General features: G+C 37.0%; 1 protein-coding gene across 1 annotated transcript; it reads right to left on the reverse strand.

The window, feature by feature from the left end:
- On the reverse strand, window positions 1–19,159 carry LOC128857590 (gamma-aminobutyric acid receptor subunit alpha-2). Its single transcript, XM_054093342.1, has 11 exons — window positions 19,125–19,159; window positions 14,305–14,646; window positions 13,699–14,198; window positions 13,459–13,619; window positions 13,199–13,326; window positions 9,134–9,216; window positions 8,869–9,071; window positions 8,560–8,808; window positions 8,306–8,497; window positions 8,050–8,215; window positions 1–477 (listed from the first exon to the last, which is right to left on the reverse strand). The coding sequence occupies exons 1-11, from the start codon at window positions 19,157–19,159 to the stop codon at window positions 332–334; spliced, it is 2,205 nt and encodes a 734-aa protein (XP_053949317.1). The 3' UTR covers window positions 1–331.
- Between the last annotated feature and the right edge of the window lie 3,673 nt (window positions 19,160–22,832).

The following is a 22,832-nucleotide window of genomic DNA, read 5'->3' on the forward strand; positions in this document are numbered from 1 at the left end:
TAAATTTGTATTGGTTTGCTTTGTATACATAAGTAAGTGTATGTATGTTTGCTTACTAATAATATAAGCGATTATAACTATAATTAAATATTCACTATGTTGGCTAATTAAATATAAAAGAAGCTCGATGTTGATGTGTTTGTTGTTTTTATTGCTCTGATTATGTTAACTAAGCGTTGACGTTTGTTTTTATTTGCTTTCCTATAAATATTTGATTTTGATAAATTTGGCTTCCCTCGAATTGATTTAACACTCTTTGTGAGTACATACATACGTGTATATGTATGTCTGATATGCTTCCCTACGGTTTTTTTTTATGATCTTTGGATTCTTAGCCCTTTATTGTTGACCAAGTGAACTCCTTTTTGTACATTCCATATACTAACCAATAGAGCAGATTGAAGAACACAAAAGACATGGGGAATGCAACGCGAGCAACTCGATCTATAAGTGAGACGCTGTTGACATAACGGGTACCTGAAAATGATAGGGAAAGTATACATGTTAAGTATTTATTCGTTACACTGTTTTTGTAGTCGAATATAATAAAAATAGTAAAAACCATGCTAAGCAAAAAATTGTAACAAAAATTATTGAATATTTATTATCATTTTTGAAATCACTTTTATTAAAATTCCAGATGAAACTAGTAATATGTGGCTGGGAAAATTTTTTTAGTGTAGTGTACAAATATGATAAGACGAAAAACTCAATATAACAAAAAGAAAGTATCGTTGTTGCGAAACTTTCCATACAAAAATTCTACATTCACATTTCGGAATATGTGAGTGATTATATTCCCGTTACTAAAAGTCTGTGTTGAGTGCTGCCTCATTTTAACGGCTATCGAAATAAGTTATCCAGAGGCGATAGTCAAACTCTCTACGCGACAAAACTGCAAACATTTTTCGAGGTCAGTGTAGAAAAACTTGTAATTGATTGTTTTATTCAAAAAGAGCGTAAATAAACTAAATAAAAACATGTTCCAATTGGAAACTGTTAATGATACGTTCATTAACAAAAAATCAAAATAGTGAACTCAAATCTAAAAACTACTGCTTACAGGCCAAAAGTCATTATTTAAAATATCGATACATTTTTTGTCTCCCATCACTAAATTAATTTTCCTGAGTAAAAAAGTGTATACTCATTGTTTTTTTAAAGCTTTTAAATTAACATTCCTAAAAACAAATTTTACATGCAGCATCATCGTACTTCGAATTTGAATAATTCTTCGAGTAATTCTGCGCCCTTCAAATAGAGAATGGAAATTGATAACGGAGGCAATGCCTTGTGAATAACAAAAAAAAAAATATATATATCATCAGCTATGTTAAATAAAAATGGAAATGGACTCTAATTTGAGTTAGAGCTATACAAATTTGCTTTCATTTTGTGTCTTCAAGCCTTATGGCACTAAAATGTTCAATTTAAAGTTTGTGGGTTGAGGATCATGTAGCTTTTCCTTGAACTTTTTGAGTAATGGGTTTTTTTTTAGAAAACTCCCAAGTGTGTTTTCTATGTTTGGCAAGAAGCCGCCAACAAGATGCAAAAGAAGCCGCTTTTTAAACTTCTTCTTGCAAAATATTATTGATGATATTACATATAAAGATATAGCGCCTATATGAAGCAAATAGCAAATACATAGATGAAAATTAGGGAAATATCACGACAGAGCGAATATTTTTTAAGACTAAATGCTAAATACAGAATCAATATCAATAATTAGGAAACCTATTTGTTTTCTTTACAACATCGAAAATGGGTCGCAACCTCATACTTACATTCAAAAATCAGCGACGTTGACAAGCCCTGCTACATCACTACATATTATAAAACAAAGTCGCTTTTTCTGTCCCTATGTCCCCTTATACGCTTAAATCTTTAAAACTACGCAACGGATTTTGATGCGGTTTTTTTTTAAAGATAGATTGATTGAAGAGGAAGGTTTATATCTATATAATGTGAAGAAATATATAAAGGGGGCGTGGCAATCGGTCAAAATGTGGCAAAAATACATAAATTTTTTGTTTTCACGGCCATAAATCATAAACGAATCAACCAATTAAAATGAAACTTTCTTGAAGTTTAACTTTGAAATATTTACTTTCGTTCTGCATCAAAAAAAAAAATTGATTTATTTGTTATTTAACCAAAATTGTTTAAACAAACGCAGCTCTTTTTCCAAAAAAAGCTGTTTGTGTGTTTGTTCGCTGTCAACCGAATGAAGCAACAGGCGTTAAGCGATAATCTCACCACACCTCATTAATGTTGAATTACATCGTATGGTGACGTATGTATGTATGTATTTACGAATCGCTCGCATTATTTCATTTCGGACGTATGTACATATGTATCTATGTATGTACTGAATTCCATGTAATTATATGTACATACAATTTTACAGCGAAATAAAACGCTATTTTCACGTTCTATATTAGTAAATCGCACATAATTAAAATACAGTTTTTGAATAGTTTTTATTGATTCGGAGCGCGTTTAGTTTGCTATCGATTCCATACAATAACATTTTTTGTCATTTACATTTTACGACAACTAATAGCTTATTTTCGAAACGATTTCAACAAATAGGTACAACATTAATCCTTATCCAATTAAATACCTTAAATACATTGTTGTTTTCATATAGATCTATGTATGTATATGGCTCTTTACAGCATATAATTAAAAACAATATTCTTCAAGATATTACAACAGTAATTAGTAATTGAGATCTACCGGAAAAATTGCGTTAGCTGTTGCGTCATCCGGCATTGCCGCTACTCTTTTGGAAAGAGTCTTTTGGAAAGAGGCCGAACCACACACTCTACAATGAAGCACCCGCTGAAAATCGCCACCGATGATGATAACAGCGTCTGTAGTGTTTCTAGACATCGCAATACAGGAAAATTGATGCGTGACTGCTCATTAATAGTCTGGGACGAAGCTACCATGTCAAACAAGACGTCTGTGGAAGCACTGGATAGGACAATGCGCGATTTGCGCAACAAAAATGCACCTATGGGTGGATGTACAATTCTGTTCTCAGGAGATTGCCGTCAAATCCTACCAGTTGTGACTCGAGGAACACGTGCTGACGAAATAAATGCTTCGCTAGGTCGCATGCCAATAAATTAGATCTTAAAACTAATATGAGGGTTTCGTCATCTTCACGTGAGAACAGGCTATTTCTAGAGATGCTGCTAAAAGTTGGCAATGGAGAATTAACACAAAGTGAGGGAAGGATTAACCTAGAAAACCTTTGTGTTTTGATAGACAACATCCAAGAGTTAGTCAACAATGTCTATCCAGACATTGATAACATAAGTTATAAGACAATATCTTGGTTTAAAGAAAGAGCTATTCTGTCACCAACTAACGAACAAGTAGATAAAGTAAATAACTTGATTATTTCAAAGATTGATGCGCCGACGAAAATATACTACTCGGTCGATACTGTTCTCGATTTGGAAGAAGCTGTTCAATTTCCTACAGAATTTCTAAATTCTTTGAAACCGTCTGGACTCCCTCCTCACAAAATGGAGCTGAAAATAGGTTGTCCTGTTATTTTATTAAGAAACCTAAGTCCACCTAAACTTTGCAATGGCACGCGTTTGCTGGTATAATCACTGAACACTTTCATAATAGAGTGCACAATACTCACAGGATGTGGTACCGGATAAGATGTATTGATTCCCCGAATCCCTCTGATACCATCGGATCTACCATTCCAATTTAAACGCTTACAATTTCCGGTAAATACATCTTTTGCAATGACCATTAATAAATCTCAGGGTCAAACCTTCAACGTTGCAGGCTTAGATTTGAGTGTTGACTGTTTTTCACATGGCCAACTGTATGTCGCTCTTTCAAGAGTAACCTCTAGAGAAAACATGTTTGTATTGTCTAATGACAAGAAGGCTATGAACGTTGTATATAAAGACATTCTGTAATATAGTAATTGTTGTAAAAATAAAATAAATACATATGTAAAAATGCAAAAAGTTAATATGCAAAAATGTAGGGTATGAATTGAGATATCCCAAAGATAGCAGGAAATCTTCATGCTATAAAGAAAGGGGAATTGTTTTACTTCAAATTTAACGCGTGCGAGCAACGGGCAGTAATGAATAAGCCAAAACTACTGGATCGATTTTAATCATTTTTTCAGTGAGTGACATAGGGTATATATTTTATACACGTGCGAAGCTGGGCGGGTTGCTAGTATATATATATAAATTTAGGGCAAAAGGGTTAAAAATATAAAATTTGAATTCTTAAAATCTGACAACAGATTCTAAATCAGTGGCTCCAAGCTCCAAATTTAAAATCAACTTGTTTATTTGACGACTTTTGGCCAACAAATAGTAGTCGCCAGATCATATTGAATTGGGACGGGCAATATATACCACACTCACTCTTATTAAGTGGAAAAACACTGGAAAATTGGAAAAACTATGTAATTAAGAACAAATTTGCTATTTCTTCAGATTACTCAGGCAGGTTTAAAATATCATCAAGAATTTTTTCTTTCTCGTGTTCGCAATTGGAATCTGGAATGTTCTTTTATGTTTAGGTTTTTCAACGCAGTCAAAGCTTCCATCATCTGCTACCCCCCATTGTATAGCAAAACGCAATAAATGCATTGAAGAAATGTGCTTAAAGATATAAAGAATTCTCTTATAAGTGTCTCGATATCAAATAGTTTGAATTTGATGAAATCCGGTGGACGAAAACTCAGCACAGGTCGCCTTTACTGTTCTTAGGTGGAACTATCTAATTTGCTCAGGTAGCATGGAGTTGCTTATTATGTCCCCTACATTGTGTCCATTACTCTAGATGCTACCAGTATTTAGCGGCAGAAGGAAGTCTTTCTTATGCCTAATATATGTTTTGAGATGAAATGTTTAAGGGCTTTGCCAACTTCTGCAAACCGTCAAACTTTCTATGCTGACTCCTACTTTCACCGTATCTTTCATTTATGTATATAATTATATATATTTATGTATCGGGTGTTGGCTTAGCTTCATAGGATCTGTCGATATCGATGACTATGATTTGACGGCTGAGAACGACAAACTGACACCGTTTAACACCAGAACAACGCTTCCAAATTGTGGAAATTTATTTTGGAAAAAAACAAAAAACTATCTGTGCGCGTGTTGAAGAAGACGCCAAAATATCGATTCGTCTTCAACTCTCCACTTCCTTCGAATACGTCGAAAATTTTACATAAGGATCTTGGCTTACCTGCCTACAAAATGCAGCTCGTGCAAGAATTCAAACCAAATGACCATCGTTTGCGTCACATTTTTGCTGTTTGGGTTCGTTTAGATTTATTATTCAGATTTATTGGAAAAAGTAGTCAAAACCGGACTGATCGAATGGAAAATGTAGCTAGTTGCCGTGGCGGACTTATGACGTATGTCATATCCAAAATATAAATGCACTGAAATTATCTACCATTTTCAATTCTGTCTGTACTTATAATTTGTAGAAGACCTTTTACAAAATTTGAATTCATTTAAAAAGTGACATCCATTTAAGTATTAGGTTGGGAAATAAGTTTGTAGCGTTTTTACCGAAAATTATATATTCGCCGTTGTTGTAATCTCTTCTCATCTCTCGACCAATTTTTTCATGCCGTTATGCCAAAAATCGACTGGTCTGGTGTCAAAGAAGTTGTTGAGCCAGTTTTCAAGGGCCTCTTTGTTATCGAAGGTAACACCCTTCATATGGTTTCACAGGGACCCAAAAAGATGGTTGTAGGTCGGCGAAAGGTCCGGAGAATACGGCGGATGCTAAATGACCTTCCATTCGAGCTCTTGGAGCGTGAGTTTGACGACTTGTGCAACATGGGCACAGGCGTTGTCGTGAAGGAGTATGGTTTGACCATATCGATCAGGTCTGTTTAATTGAATAACCTCATTTACGCGGTGTAGCTGGGCAATGTACAGCTCCTTGTTGATCGTGACATTCTTTTCGAGCATTCCCCTCGGCACCATGCTCTCCCAGTCCCAAAAAATACATATCATTATCTTCTTTGAATGAAGATCCGGCTTGACTATCGGCTTTGGCGTATTTCCTTGAGCCACCCACTCCTTTCTTTGCTTCATATTGATGTATAAGCACCATTTCTCTTCTCCCATGACGATTCGGTACAAAAAGCACTGTTTATGACCGCGTGTTGCTCGATGGCGGGCGAGATGCTGAGAAGCAATTTAAACGTGACTTTCTTTGTATTTTTCGTTGAGCTCGAGAGGCACCCAACCTCCCAATTTGTGAGTAAATCGCATTGAATGAAGGTGATTGAGAATCGTTTTATGATCGCAGTTCACTTTTTCCGTTAATCCACGACTGGTTTGGCGACCATTCTCCTTCTCAAGGGATTTGAGACGTTCTCCATCGAGTTCAGAAGGCGTCAAAGTCGCCAATTTTGAACTTAGCGAACCATTTCCATGCTGTAGAATACCTATGACACCTTCTCCTTGAACGTCGCAAATGTCCCGGGCTGCTTCGGCAGCTTTTTGACCTCAATGAAAAGCAAAGAAGAGCAGGGTCGAAAATGATTTTTGCCTTCTTGGTATTCCATTCTTAAGAAATCGTTGTAAAATAAAAGAAAATATAAAAACGCTATGAAGTTATTCCCCAATCCAATATTTATGGGATATTTCCTGTGAAATATCTTTTCTGGTAAAAAAATTTCAAATTTTATAAGCAGGTTTTAGATTTTCTGGATCGGTGATTTCCTTTCCAACCTTAAAAAGACACGCAATGGTGACATTAGAGTAGAGGTCAGTGCATTTGGGTATGATTGAAGACGAGTTTACAATAAAAAAAGCATTCCACCAATATTTCTGTAATCATTTATCAATATTTGTATAATCATTTGAAGTTCTCAAGCTTTAAAAAAAAATACCCCACATATAATGACCAATTAAAAATATGCCCACTTTACTTAATTTATTAATTACTTGGAAGAAATGTTCAGTACGACGGTTGCCTTTTAAACTCTACGCCGTTGCAACACTACGCGTGATGTGCTGAAAATCGCTATATTTATCGACAGGTTTGGTACTTTTTTTTGTATAAACGTGCATATAACGTTTCCATTTGGGAACTTTATTTCTTCTTTTGCTAGTGAGTTCCAAAAGATGGAATTAACTCATGAAAATTTTCGCGCGATGATTTATTACGATTTTTGGTATGACCCAAAAAGTACTTGTGTTGATTGGCTTAAAAAAAGTTGGGGAAATTCAGCCGCGGTGGTTCAAAGCACTTATATGACATCGTAACAGATGACAAATCCTGAATCTGTGCATATGAGCAGGAAACAAAACATCAGTGACGAGCTTAGTCCAAAAAAAGTTGATCGCGGAGAATCAACTCAATGCAAATGGTCGCTTTTTTTCGGAAAATCTGATCATGTCGCAACTGTACCATTTCTTTGTCAGAAGTTTTCAGAGAAGTAAAGAAAACTAACCATAGAAGGCGAAAAGTTATTCATCACAACAATGCGATCTCTCACGCATCGAATTACATAAGAGAATTTTTGAGCACACAAAAGATCAAGTATATTGGTTTATCCGCCCTACCTTATGAGATCTTTTTGTTTCCGAACATCAAAAATTAAATGCGAGGTCGCTGTTTTTCAACGCTTGCAGAAGCTGAGTAGCAGGAGTGCTTTGAAAATTGGTTCAAGCTAATGGACGAGTGTATTGGCTTAAAACGATTTTCATTATTATTTTAATGTGTTTCCACTATTGGGCGCAAAATATGGTATTAAAGGCAAACCTCGAAGAACTAAAATACAAATGCACCAATACAACGCAGAGGGTACGGCGTTTTGACTTTCTGTTGTATGTTACAATTCTTAAATTGAATTATTCAAATAATATATTCAAAAATAGACTCCTTATTCAAATGAGTATCTACCCGAAATTAGGTAAATACTCGGATATGAAATTGGGTATTTGTGGGTAAGTACCCAGGTGTAAACCTGTTACTATTCAGGTTATTTGCCCATATATTCGCGCAACTTTTCAATACCTTTTGCCACTGCTGCATCGCGTTCGCGCTGTTTTCTAAATTTCTCGTCACCAATAAAACAAAGCCACATCTGTCGTGCCTTGGAGATAACTGGTGGCTCGGTTTGCGTGGTACGCTCCATGGTAGAGGCATGCGAAGATGGCGCCGGATATATTTGTGCTGGGTCCTGATGAAAATAAGGCAAGAAAACGCAGCATTAGAAGAAAATTGCTGAGCCATAAAAAAGTGTTAAGATGCGAATAAATTTAAAACTCACATTATAAATGGGACATATCATCGTATTGCGTTTGCAAAAGTTGCCAGCCAAAGGATGTTGTAGTTCGCAAACAGATTCATTGCTGCGTTTTATCGAGCAACTTTGTATATCCTCTTCTCCCTCTTCATCAGGCACACCATCGTCAATGTCTTCCCATTCGTCCTCACTTATGGGAATTTCACCACTGCCAACCTTAAAAGATAGCGGCATAAATAATATCAATTCGTCGCAGAACAATTTTTTGACTAACACACCTTTGTAAAATAATGCACACCCGCAAACTCCAACAATGTTGCTATGCAATAAAGGAAACTCATCAACAGAAACCAATCCAGGGCTGTTGCGTATTTTACTTTCGGCAAATCGGTGCGCGAGTCCAAACTAATGGTGGATAGAGTGAGTACAGCAGTCACGCAAAGACCCACACGATCGCTAGTGGCTTCACGGTGAATCCAGAAGGACACCCACGACAAGACCACAATCAATATACAGGGTACATAAACCTGAAAATGTATGAGAGGTTAACTGAAAGTTTTCCACTCCTATTATATTTATTTACTCACCTGAATGAGAAAATAGCCAGTGTGTCGTTTCAAATTGAAGGCGACATGCAGCACTGAGAAATCTCCCTCGCGCCTTGTATAGGTGAAATTACGGTGTTTCATACTAATCAAATCGAATTGGTTCAATGTCATACCGGGCACAAATGACACCGCGTCAGCTTCGCCCTTCCATTCGTAGACGAGTTGGCGATTTGTATAACCATCTGTTTTAGGAAAAGTGAAATAGATTTAAATGTCGCTTATGGATTTTTCTCATTTGACTTACAACTGCCGATTATTAGTGGACACGACTGTAAATCCATCGGGAAATTTTTTAGTTCCATTGGGCAGGTCGCTTTTATCGTGAGTCTGTGAAAAGAAAAAAATTCGAAAAAAAAAAATCTCTCAATATATTGATATTTTTAATTCAAACTGATGTATCCCTATGAGATTAAAAATGTTTTTTGGTAAAAATACGTAAGAGACTGTATTAGAAAGTTGTAAAGGGCTGGAGAAGTATTGGAGTTGGTTCGAACTAGTTTTATTGTCGTATCTATACTCGTAATTTAAAAAAAACGTGGACATTATGAAACGAGTGCGATGTTCTTGTCATGCAATGGAAGAATCCAATTCAGAAACACTTGTCTTTATTGACAGAAAGTGTCCTCCTTTCTGGGTATTTTTGATTTTTTATATACTTAAGGCACAGCTTATGTGGGTCCGCAAAATACTCTTTTGCCGGACGTAACTTGTAAACTCAGAAGATTTTTGTTTCAGCAAGGGACTCGACAATGTTTTGATTGTTTTGGTAACAGGCCATGTACGGGCCAAAGATAGAAAACGACAGTTGGTATACTATATAAGGATACAAGGAGTTGTTACTAAATTTCACGGTAGGCAAATGGCCAGCCGAGTTCAAACTCACATACCGAGGGGCAACCGCTTTTAGAAGAAACTTTTTCTATCATTTGGTGTTTCATGCACTTTCACTCTGCTATTGGACTTAATATTTCGATTTGCTTTTTTATTCTGAGTACTGTTGGACAATTTTAATGTCTGAAATTGTCTACGGTTTTGCTAATTGTAGAGTAGAATGGGGTAAGATAGGTATGGGGGCACAATAGGTACGTGGGGTTTTCGTCGCACTGTTTTTGCAGAGGTCACTCGTCTTATGTGAATTGAATACGTGGTGGGGAACAACGTTCGCGACTGTCATTTCGGCCGTCACCATTGATTAGTTATCCTAGTTCTGGCGCCGTTTAGTTTTTTGTGAGCTTTTCTCCGAGATAGCATTTTTTTTATTCTAAATATTTGTCGGGTGAGTTTTATTTTACGTAGAAAATAATGCTGAACACGAATAATTGTTAGTTTTTTGATAGTTTTGTTTTTAAAAAAAATATCGACACTAACATAAAACATGTGCTTGGGGGCACTATAGGTCAGCCGTCTGGGGCATTATAGGTCACTACTTTTAACTGAATAAAATAAATTTGAATTGTTTTTGCAGCAAAATGGTGCGTAATTATGTGCGAAAAACGCCGAAACGAAGTGAAGAGGACGTAAAAAACGCAATCGCGGCAGTCCGAGATGGCGCTAGTGTTCCATCAGCCTCTAAACAATTTAAAATTCCATTCGAAACATTACGTGCTCGCGTGATGAATTAAAGAAAAACTCCTAACTTTTATAACATGTGTAGTGTTCATACTCTATAAATAAAAGTTAAAACGTTAATTTCCAAGCCATGTACATTGTTCTTTTCCCCTCACATATAGTGACCTATCGTGCCCCCCGATTTTGAAAATATCGAAAAAAGTACCTTTGTCTTATTGAATGCAGCTTCCAAAATATTTAGCCAAACATAAGTCAGTATAACCAAAATGTTAGCAGATAAATAACCTTTCAAAATCTTGCTTATTTTTCAAAATCAATGCAAAAACACCGTAGCAAGAGCTGTCCAAAAAAAAATGACCTATCTTACCCCATTCTACTCTAGTTTTCCCATTTTACATACGCATAGGTAAAGACACATACGTACATAACTCGCCCAAAATATAATGTATTTCAATAAATCTTTTTGAAAATGGGCGGAACCTAGCAATAACTACGCCTTCGTTCCATATAACGGCAATTTTCTAAAAATCAAAAAACTTATTATAAGGGGTGGTTAAATTTCAAGGGCCGATGTTGAATGTGAACCACACCTAAACGTAAAATTTTTTTTTTTCATTTTACTTGACATTTTTCAATTGCAGATTAACTCAATTTGAACCATGGAAAGAAACATAATCGAGCAACGCGTTAAAGTTATTGAGTCTTATTATGAAAACGGGCGTTCAAATCAAAATACATATCGCGCACTTCGTGATTTTTACGGTCAATTTAATCGTCCAAATGTGCGTACAATCGGAAAAATTGTGCAAAAGTTTGAGCAAACCGGGTCTGTAGGAGATGTGAAAACACCAGTGCATGCTCGTACAGCTCGTACTGCAGAAAATATTGCTGCTGTTCGCGATAGTGTGGTTGAAGAGAAGTCCCCCTCAATTCGTCGTCGTGCCCAACAATTGCACCTCTCACGCTCGTGGTTGATGAATACGAGTATTATGCATTAAGACTTGCATTTACACGCTTACAAGGTGCAATTGACTCAAGAACTAAAGCCTCTTGACCATTTCAAGCGTCGTCAATGGTCAGAATGGTGGCAGGAAATGGCAACAGTGAATGACCAATTTTCGAAGGAAATCATCTTCAGTGATGAGGAACATTTTGACTTCAGTGGACTCGTAAATAAGGAGAATTGCCGCATTTGGGCGAATGATAATCCAAGAGTGATTGCCGAAAAACCAATGCACCCACAAAGAGTGACTGTTTGGTGCGGTTTATGGACCGGCGGCATCATTGGGCCGTATTTTTTTCCAAAATGAGGCCGGTCAGGCAGTTACTGTGAATAGTGTCCGCTATCGTTAGATGATAACGAACTTTTTATGGCCCGAATTGGAAGATATGGATGTGAACGATATGTGATTTCAACAGGACGGTGCCGCTTGTCACACAGCTAACGAAACAATGGCTCTTTTGCGCGAAAAATTTGATGGCCGAATAATCTCACATCGCGGCGATGTCAATTGGCCGCCAAGATCATGTGATTTGACACCGTTGGACTTCTTTCTTTGAGGTTATTTGAAAAAAGGTGCACGTCGATAAGCCAGCAACAATTCAAGAGCTAAAGAATGAGATAATTCGGCACATTAACGGCATAGAACCTCAATTATGCCTCAACGTCATCGAAAATTTGGACCATCGGATGGAGGTGTGCCGCCGAGGCCGCGGCGGCCATTTGGCCGATATTTTGTTCTATACGCAATTGAGCCATACGAGTATTATCATAATAAAGAGGAATGATAATAATTTCTTAAAAATTTTTATTTTATTGAAAATCAACACCGGCCTTTGAAACTTAACCACCCTTTATATCTCGTCTGTTATAAATAATGCAAAATTATTCGGATTTAGGGCAATGATGAACCCACGAACTTAAGCAATTTAATTTTGAAAAATGGGCGGTTCAACGTCTGCCTGAATAAATCTCGGCCAAACGCGTATTGTTCTCCACCACATTTTAATATGACTTAACTGTTATTGAGATCGGATATAGTCATGCCCATTTTTTTTTTTGTTAGGACTAAATTTCCGCCCATTCACTTAATGTTAGAAGGCATAACTCTAATTTTTTTGCATTGTTTTTTTTTCCAAAAATCAATAGCCAGCTCAAATAAAATTTTAGTAAAATGTGCGGGGGTCTTATAAATTTCGGTCCGGCCGGATTCTGGTTTTGTTTTCTTGTTCTTAGTGAATGTCTATTTTTTTATAAGGTTCTCGAGAGAAGCCGAACACATCTCATCAAACAGATTTTCTATTTAACGTTTGCCAAAACGGATGGCGTGAAACTGTTTTAGCTGCCAAAACAATTTACTACTAACAGGAAAATCGAAGTTGAAAAACACTTTACAAAATGTACTTGGAATATTGCCTCGACTGAAATTTTGTTTTAAAATCCCCATAACTATGGTAACACATTCGTCCACTATGTAAATAAGAGTTTAATATCCAGAAATAATCCGGAGTTTCTGCCATTTTCTCCAATACGAAAAAACTGGCAATGCCCAAATAACACCTGATTTAGCAAGAAATAACCCGATGGCCTGGCCTTTTTTAGTAGTCAAGTTAGCTGTAAAGCTTTTCGCACTACCACTTGCTGTAGAAGAGGAATTTCCCTTTCTTTAAGGCACCTGGACTTTTTTCTTGTATCTGACTTTGGATATAAATGTAACAGGTACGTTGAATTAATACCTACCTCATGGAATATAAGATGCCACCATTTTGATCCAAGCGCAGTAATTTATTCGGCACAGTGATGGTGTGTATATGTGAGTGTTTCCCATTGAAAAAATACGTGTCCGGCCGCCAAATCTTATCTAGCATCTGACGTTAAAAAGTAATTTACTTAAATATGTCTGAATTATTTTTTTTTATTTTCTTTTATTTTCTCTTAAAATATGTAGATTTGTTAGTAGTTTTATCCTGTATTATACAAGTAAACATTTTATACTCTACCTTAATGCTCAGAGAAAGACTTTGTATGGGACCCTGAAAGCTCAGCCGCTTATCGTGCCAATACTGTCTAAAATAGCAATCCATGGAGTAGTCCATATCCAATTCCGACACTGGCCCCATGCTGCGTATAAGAATGTTGGTCCGCACCACCGTTGGCACACCTTTCAAAATTATTTCACTTAACTTATATATTTGAAAAATTGTTTTGGTAAATGATTTTAAGCGCCCAGCTCCACTCACCTTGTCCGTGTGTTGGCAGTTGTGACTGCTCATAGCTTTTAAGTAGATTTTCCAAAATAATGGATATGTTGCGACTCAACATGTCTGCCGAGGCCGTGCGCTTACGCATATTTGTTGCTGTTGTCACATTGGCGTCCACACTTGTCGCTGTGGTGGCTGTCGTTGTCGGCCATGCAGTGGTTATGCTTGTGTTTGTTGTTGTGGCTGGACTGTCGTCCGTTGTTAAATCTGACATCCGTTTGAAACGTGGCAGACCTCCAGTAGAGTGTAGATCCATCTCAGGCAGCGCGCGAAAGGATTCGTAAATACGCGCCACTTGCATTGCAGGTGTAATGGTGGGAAGTGGGTGTTGTTGCTGATGCTGAGAGAAGTTCAATTGGTGATGAAAACGTTTGGCTGGTGCCCCATTGCCGCTGGAAGTGGCGGCGGTGGTGGTGGGGGTTGCGCTGTCAGTTTGGGTGGACCCTTTTAAACTTAAAGCTACATCAGCTGGTAATTGACTAGAAAAGATTGAAAGTAAAGCGTACACTTGGGCTTTCAACAACTTTCAGGTTTTATAAATACTCATTAAATTTTGATTTGCCATGGAAAAACATTTAAATTTACCTCATCATTGGTGACACGGCAATGTCGATGCTGTTATTTGTGGCAAAGGAATGTTGCTCATATGTGGTGGCAGTTGTTGCAGTTGCTTCTGTGCCCACCTCCCCCAGACTTGTTCTAGTTGTTGTTGCTGCATTTAGATTTTCGTGCATTTCACTTGCATAAAGTGTTCTTTGCTGGCCATTGCTTCTGCTGAGTGTCATTAGCTTATCTTTAGTTGCGGTCTCATTTGTTGTTGTTGTCGCTATGGTGTGATTTCCAGTGGCAGTGGGCACACCATGGCAGTGTAATTTTAGTAGCCCAACAACCATTACCAAACTGAATTTGAAAAGCAAGATAAAAGGCCTTTAAGAATTTAACTTACGAAATCGTTCAGTAAGACTGAACTGATATATATTAAGCTAAATTAGCACTAAAATATTGTATTACAAAAATCCACGAACATTTTCTGCTTAAAACTAATTTGGAGACAGAAAAAATCTTGGGCTTTAGTAATTATAATAAAGTAATATAAACAGTTCCATTCGAAAACTTCATGGTTCATACACCATTTCCAAATCGGAAACGTTTAATGCTCTACTCGGAACCCATTTTCCGGGTAGTAGAACTCTCTGAAGTAGAGAGTCGCAAGAACAATAACGGTAGCAAGGGTGGAACCTCTAGGTACAGGTGGTATATTGCTAGTCCGATAGTGACAAAAGAATCGATAAGGTTTTCCTTGTCGTCCTTTGATAACTTTAAGTTCCTTGGACCTGACGGAATATATCCAGCAATGCTTAAAAGAGGAGGAGACAGGTTGATTGCGTCCCTGAAAAGGATCTTCACAGTCTGTCTTGCACTTGGTTATAGACCATCCCAATGGCGACGCGTAAGAGTAGTATTTATTCCGAAACCAGGAAAAGACTACTATTCCTTAGCAAACAGTTTTAGACCAATCAGTCTGACATCATTCGTGTTGAAAAGTCTAGAACGAGTGGTGGAGAAACTCATTCGAGGATTTCCGAGAAGTCCACTTAGTAGAAATCAACACGCTTACCAGAGTGGAAAATCATGTGAATCAGCCTTACACGATCTTGTTAGGAAGATTGAAGCCGGACTGGAAGCTGAAGAATACACAATGGGCGTGTTCGTGGACATTGAGGGGGCTTTCGATAATGCCACTTTCGGCTCCATATCTTCTTTTGCCGAACGACACGGAGTTATTCAAACCATTGTAAAATGGATATATTCCATGCTTTCTGAGAGGCTGTTAACCGCTGGTGAGAACAGTGACGAACTAATCACCGTCTGGGCCAAGCAAGGATGCCCCAAGGGGATGTTCTTTCTCCGCTACTGGGGTGCTTGGTCGTAGACTCTCTACAAGCTGCGATGCAGCAACTCGTTTTTCATGTCCAAGCATATGCGGACGACGTCTGTGCGCTAACATCGGATAAATCCTTAAGGAGGCTTTGCACGAAAGTGCAGAGGAATCTGGACAAAATCGATGACTGAAGTTTTTGCCATCCTGAAAGTAGCCGAATAGATAAACGAGAGGAGATGGAGCGGGAAACAGATTGGAGTTTTCAGTGACAGTCAGGCTGCACTGAAGGCCATCGCGAAAGCAAAGCACACCTCAAAGATTGTTCAAGAATGTGAGGGGAAGCTCAATTCTGTCTCAACACAAAACAGGCTTGTACTTATATGGGTTCCGGGACACTCCGGTGGTCAAGGAAACGAAATCGCCAACGAATTGGTCAACCGAGGATCAGCGGTGCCCCCCCCCAGGGGCCAGACCCCATAATCGGAATCAGTTCCGCAGGAATCATGAATTGGATCCGTGATTATGTAGGGAATCTACATAAAGAGCGATGGTCCGGTCTAGAACGCTGCAGAACTGCAAAGTGTTTTGTGACAAGTCCGAACAGAAAACTGTGAAGCTTTCTACTAAAACTTAGAAGGAAAGACGTTCGGTTGATGGGCGGTATCATTACAGGATACAACCCATGGGGTCAGCATATGACGACCATTGGAAAATCAATGAGGACCCAATGTGCCTGTCATGCTAGGAGAAGGCGTATAGCACTGAACTCTCTGGAAAATTCTCACAGGAATAACTATCTCTATCTCTGTCTCTATTCTTTCCTATCTCTTTCTCTGATACTTTTATCCTTCTCTCCTTGACTATCTACCCCCTTTCCAGAGTTTTAAATACAATGGGCTTTTTAGCCTGAGTTGTTTAGGATTTTAGGAGCCACCAAATCTCCTGGTGCTCCTTCGCTCGACCTTTTCAAATTTAAATTTTTCCAATATAAACAATCTCCGAAAGATGCTGCATAATTACTTTTCGCTGTTGTAATGGGTCCGATTGTGGAAACACCGATTTTTTTTTAAATATGGAGTTATTTTAGAAGAAAAATTGAGAAATTTGTTTTCTTTATTTATCTATTTCGCTTAGTGTACTCATTACGTGCTTTTCCTACTTTTCTTCATTTTATATACATACATATACAGGGAGGACTACAACTTAACTCAGGAAAGGAAAATACATAGAGTTATAGTCTTATCGTCGTTGTGTGCACAAATCACACCGATTTAGAAATCTCAAATTTTCTTAAGTACGACCGTTTATTTGCTCAAAAGGTTAGTTGTAAATTGGATGCGTCACGCGGTGATCCGATTTGTAGAAGTTATTCAACGAGGGCAATCGATTACTACATGGTGGCCCCTTCAAAATCAATAAGTGCCCTTCTGAGGGAGTTTAGTGTTTTTAAGAGTCAAAGGGTTATCCGTCGAGCTGTCTCTGAAAATCTCCGATACAAGTCCTGCGTTATGCGAAAAAAACATTTTATGTCGCGAAAAACCCAAGGACAGCGAGTTATCCGATCAAAAATCCTACACGAAATTAAACAACCTAAAGCGCCTGAGATGCGCCAAGACCAATAGATCAACCGCAGAAGTGACAGATGGATATGTTCTAATCCTACAGAAGTTCCTGTTGTTATGCACACAAAGTTTCCACCCACTGTTATGGGTTTAGGTGAACATGCCATGCCACGACATTTCTTTACTCAAAGATTTCCAGTGACAGTGCCAGCCCATACACCTTTCAGCAAGACTCTGCTCCTTTACAAAAAAGCGATGGCGGCACAAGATTGTAAAGCGTTTTTCAGTAAGAGCGCTTCAACTTTTTTTTGAATAAAACACAAACGGTTTGACTTTTTTAACTAACTTTTTTTTATTATCGAGTTTGAACATATACATTTAAGTATGAAATTCGATTTCTTTTGCATGACCACCGCGTGCACGTTTTACGAAGTCCAATCGTTGAACCCAATTTTCGACCACTCTTTTGCATAAATCGGCCGAAATTCCAGCAATTTCGCGTTCAATATTGGCTCTGAGCTCTCAAATCGTCGCCGGCTTGTTACTGTAGACCAATGACTTCACATAACCCCAAAGAAAATAGTCTAGAGGCGTCAAATTACACGAGCGCGGCGGCTATTCGACCGGTCCATTTCTGGAAATAATGCGCTCATCGAACTTACTCTTCAACAAATCAATTGTAGCGTGTGCTGTGTGGCTTGTGGCTCCGTCCTGTTGAAACCACATGTCGTCTAAGTCCATACCATTCAATTGCGGCCAAAAATAATCGTTTATCATGTCGCGGTATCGATTTCGATCTGGAGAACGATTATTTTCATAAAAAATTTCCACGATTTGCAATCGTTGCTCAAGTGTGTAGCGTTCCATGATGATATGTATGTATACTAATGAAGTTTACAAATGACAAGCGAAAAATAAAAAATATTGCGTCGTTCGCCCTCCCTATCGGAAAAAAGTTGAAGCGCACCTATTGAAAAACACCTTACAAACTGAAAGTAGTGCAGCGCTAGAATCGGAGGCTTTCGGCTGGGAATTTAATTGCGTAAGTATGTACTGGTTTTAATTAGTTTTTATAGTTTATAGTTTTTGGTTTGCTTTTGCTTAAAAAATTCTTACTGCTGTGGCAACACTGAAGTACACCTTTTATTGAATGATTTTTTAATCATAGTTTCACTTGGCTTCCCTTTGCCGAGAGCAGTTTGCTTACATTTTTTGAATTTATATTTCCAAATTATATTTAATAACTCAAATTTACTTGGTACGCGCCATAGCCTGTAATGTTGTTAACTCATAGACTTAATTGAACGAAATAAAAGAAAAATAATTAAATTTGACTGTTAACATATCGACACAACAGTGCCGCATACAAATGGAAATAGTAAACGATTCAGTCCATTTCCACGTATGTAACCATTGATTGTGGAACTCACTACACTCTATATACATATACTCGTATAGTTTCTTAACTAAATTGCTGTAAATGGTCGTTTGCTAACGTTTACTGAGTTCCTCTTAGAAACTCCTTAATCTGCTCTAACGGAAGCTGCTGAGCCATGAAGTTTTTAAAAGTAATTTAATGTCTTGGGGTGCCATGCACGTAGTTCGCACGTAAACTAGTGACAAATGAGGCTGCAAAATGGAAGCAGTCTACATATGTACATACATACAGTATATCACATAAATAAGTTTACACTTAGCCAAAATGTATATAGTTTGTTTAGTAATTGAAGGAATTGATACGTATTTTCATTAATTGAAAGATCATTGTTAACTAAACTGCTAAAAGGTTCGATATACTTTTAACATTTTAGCAGTTTAGTACAATGATCTTTCAATTAATGAAAATACATATCAATTCCTTCAATTACTAAACAAACTAGTATCTCGAATCCCATTAAAATTAAATTATTCTTTCAACAAAAAGAGACGCGCAAAATTTTTCATAGTAAGTTACCATTTACTTTTGTATATTAGTAGCCGCAATTAGGAAAGACATATTGGATATACGATTATTTAACGTATTGATAAGTTTTTTTACATTCATCCAATTTATTCCCAAGCTTCTTAATGCGCTTCTTCAATTCGTTGAAGTTTTGAGGCGCTTGTTGCGGTATGTGAAGTTTAAAAATTGACCAAGCGTTTTCAATAAGGGATAATCAGGACTTTAGAGTGGCGATTTTAAAATGTTTATATTTGTTTCTCTAAGTATTTTTTGACTTTTTAGGCGGTATGAATCCGATCCTTGTACTGTTATAGTAAAAACTCGTTACCGGACAGTCTCCTTTCTTGAGCTATTGCAACGTTTTTAATGATATTTAAGTAAATGTTGGCATTTACTTTTGCTTACAACATTGCTATTTTCCTTAACCCGTTTGCGTAAATACAACCCCAAGCCATAACCCCTTTTTTAGAAGCTTTAAATGTTGGTTTAGGGCACTTATAAAACAGCGATCCTCCATTCTGTCTTCACACATATACCCTCCAATGAGAGTATTTTAACCGAATCATAGATTCATTTGTCCAAAGTGTATTATTCCAAGGTGTATTTGTAGTTTTATTGCATGAGTTTGGTAAGATTGCATCTTTTTTTCATATTCAATTTGCTAAAATGTGGGATTTTTCTTGAAACGCGTTCATGTTTTCCAACTTCAGGCAATCTTCTGTGAAGGGTTGAGTTAAAAGCGCTTTAGTACCTTCGTTTTGCCATTGAGTATACATTTTCGGAGCTGATATTAATTTATTTGGGCCAGAAATTATTTTAGTTCTTTCCACAACTCGTTTCGCCGCTACTCGTAGCTACAGGGTTTATCCACTTTTTATTCTTGAACGCCCTTATGATTTTTCCAACAACCGTATGCGATTTTTTAAAAATGTTAGGAACTCTTTTATTGGAATAGCCATTTTTATTAATCTCTATTACGTTCCTCGAGGGTTAATTGCTTACCACCCACTTATAAACCTCGAAATACTTTTTTCCTACTAACAAAGTCCTGCTAACACGAAAATTTTGTACCACAGTTGTACCAAATCTATTGAAAAAGAAAACCAATAACATTATTGTATATTTTCCCTTTGGAAACTTACTTCTGTAGCGCCTGAAACTCGACTTGTTACCAATGCGCACGAAATACTTTGCCAGAAAATAAATTCCATCACAGCAGCCGTTGACAGGCAAACGCGAAATAGTGGTTCTTACAGCAAAAATGCGTGGCACTCTAAGGAATATTTCAAGAATTATAATCTAATAAATTTACTTTGACACTGTGGAAACTTATTTATGTGATATGCTGTATTGATATGCGTACCATATAGGGATAACGTAACTAAGAGACGAACATTTCCGGTTCGCAACAACATACATACCACGATGTGTTTTATGTTAGCTAACGTGAATCTACTTGGAAGTGATGTTTTAAATAAAATCCGTTATCTTGGCCAATACAAATACAAGATTAATCACCGTATCGGAAGATTTATAATTTTTGCAAATGACGTCAAATTATTTTAGTTCTTTCCACAACTCGTTTCGCCGCTACTCGTAGCTACAGGGTTTATCCACTTTTTATTCTTGAACGCCCTTATGATTTTTCCAACAACCGTATGCGATTTTTTAAAAATGTTAGGAACTCTTTTATTGGAATAGCCATTTTTATTAATCTCTATTATAGCCTTACGTTCCTCGAGGGTTAATTGACACTTGCATCATACAAATAGACAAGCAATGGAGCGCTTAAAGGTCAAAATAAAGGTTTGCATCATTAAAAATATTTTTTTTTAATTGATAAAAAGGTCCTTGTAGATGGGACAGTGTTTACTACAAAACAATTTTTGAAAAAGTACTGTACGAATATTTATTTGGCCCAATTTACTAATTAATTGGAAATTAAACAAAGTAAGCATTCAAATAATGACCACAAGTTTAGTGGAAGGGTAATATAAAACAAAAATTCCTGCAGGGTATATACTCAAAGCCGCATTAAAGTATGTGCGTGGTATATTACCCGCATAACACATATTTACATACAGTATTGCTCAAAACCGAAGCAACTTTTTCTCCTGAATTATGAACGCTACAACTTTTCGAAAACATATTTCTAATATTCACTGCGTGGCGTGCTATTTGTCGTGTTTGCTTCTGCTCTCATATGTGAAAATTGGAAACTTCATGTTAAATTTTCCATAAACTATTTCCATGCAATGCACTAAATATTTATTCAGTTGATGATTCCTCATAACCTCCTTAAAACTAAAATGCCACGAGTAAGTAAAAAATAAGCATAATTATTTGCTACAGACAAGCATTAGACGTGCAACCAAGTAGTTCGATAAGTTTTTATGTATATTTTAAACTACTTTGCTTTCAGATGATGGAGAAGGGCAGAAAAAAGGTGATGATAATTTCAGATTGCATATTCTTTCACTACTTGACAATTGCGGAAGTATTTTCGATGAAGTAATAATTAAAGGTGATGTAAGATGTCTAATTTTCACCCTGTATTAGCCATTTTGGGCTACTTAATAAGTCCCTGATGTTCTCTTGAAAAAGCTACTTTTTATTTCAGAGCAAATTCTAAAGGAAAAGTACTCAAAAGTGTAGAAATTAAAACTTTTGCTAAAAAGTTAGCATTCGATACTCTTTTTGTTGTGCCACAAAACATAGCCAACAGAGGGCGTTAAATTTGTTCATGTACCAAAAGGCAAACTGAAAAAAAAGATTGGGTAAATTCGTTCGGCACAGGTACAGGAAATATTCAAAATTAGTATATGGATTAACATAGGTTCTCTGAGAACAGGAAAAATATATTTTTTGTGGAAACTTTTAGTTTTTAAGATAAAAGTTATCAAAGCTTTTGTGAAACATACCGGAAATTCCAGAGATTGTTAAAATAAATTCCCAATACACAGATATGTGATAAATTCGCGGAAGTGGGCAAGTTAAAAATATAAATAACTAGCGTACCCTCGCCCACTTCGCTAGGCGATAAATTCAATGATTTGCTGAAAGAGAATAAAATTAATACGAAACAAAGCAAATTCTTTGATACAATTTCATTCGAACTTTATTGTAACACTTTTTGGTAAACAACGTTTTTGGTTTTTCCATCTTTCGCGTAAATGAATAATGACGATGGTTTGCCTACTCGTGAGCAAGCTGCATACAATTGTCCATGAGAAAAAATTGGGTTACCTAAATTAATGCCGCACATTTGTAGAGACTGCCCTTGCGCCTATTAATTGTCATAGCGAAGGCAAGGTGAATAGGGAACTGCAAACGTTTAAAATCGAATGGTAAATCCGTTGGAATCAGTGGAATTCTGGGTATCAAAACGTCTTCTCCTTCTTTGTACTTCCCTTTCAAAGTCTGGTACCGTTGCAAAGTCGTGGCACATTAATGTTGCGCAGCATAATAATCGGTGCTCCAATTTTTAATCGTAAATTATGAGGTGGTAGGCCTGGCAAATCGAGTGAGTTTAAGAATTCAGTTGCATAATTTACGACATCATCTTGATCAGTAAATAGTGGCCATTGACTTACTTATATGCAACTATGTCACCAGGTATTTGATCCAAAATAGCTACATTTATATCATTTACGTCCTTATTTTTTCCAGCTAAAATTGCTCTTTCGCTGAGCCAATCATTGTTTTTGTAGTGTTGAACTATGTTTGG

The sequence above is a fragment of the Anastrepha ludens genome, chromosome 3 (assembly GCF_028408465.1).
Source record: "Anastrepha ludens isolate Willacy chromosome 3, idAnaLude1.1, whole genome shotgun sequence".
Classification (NCBI taxonomy): Eukaryota; Metazoa; Arthropoda; class Insecta; order Diptera; family Tephritidae; genus Anastrepha; species Anastrepha ludens.

Bases quoted from the DNA above. Each gene is read 5' to 3' on its own strand.
- LOC128857590 (XM_054093342.1), bottom strand. From the start codon at position 19,159: ATGTCTTTCCTAATTGCGGCTACTAATATACAAAA. The intron at 14,199-14,304 runs GTAAATTTAAAT...AATCTTTTCTAG, and splicing joins GCCGTGTCACCAATGATGAG to TCAATTACCAGCTGATGTAG. The intron at 8,809-8,868 runs GTGAGTAAATAA...ATACATTTTCAG, and splicing joins CTGGCTATTTTCTCATTCAG to GTTTATGTACCCTGTATATT.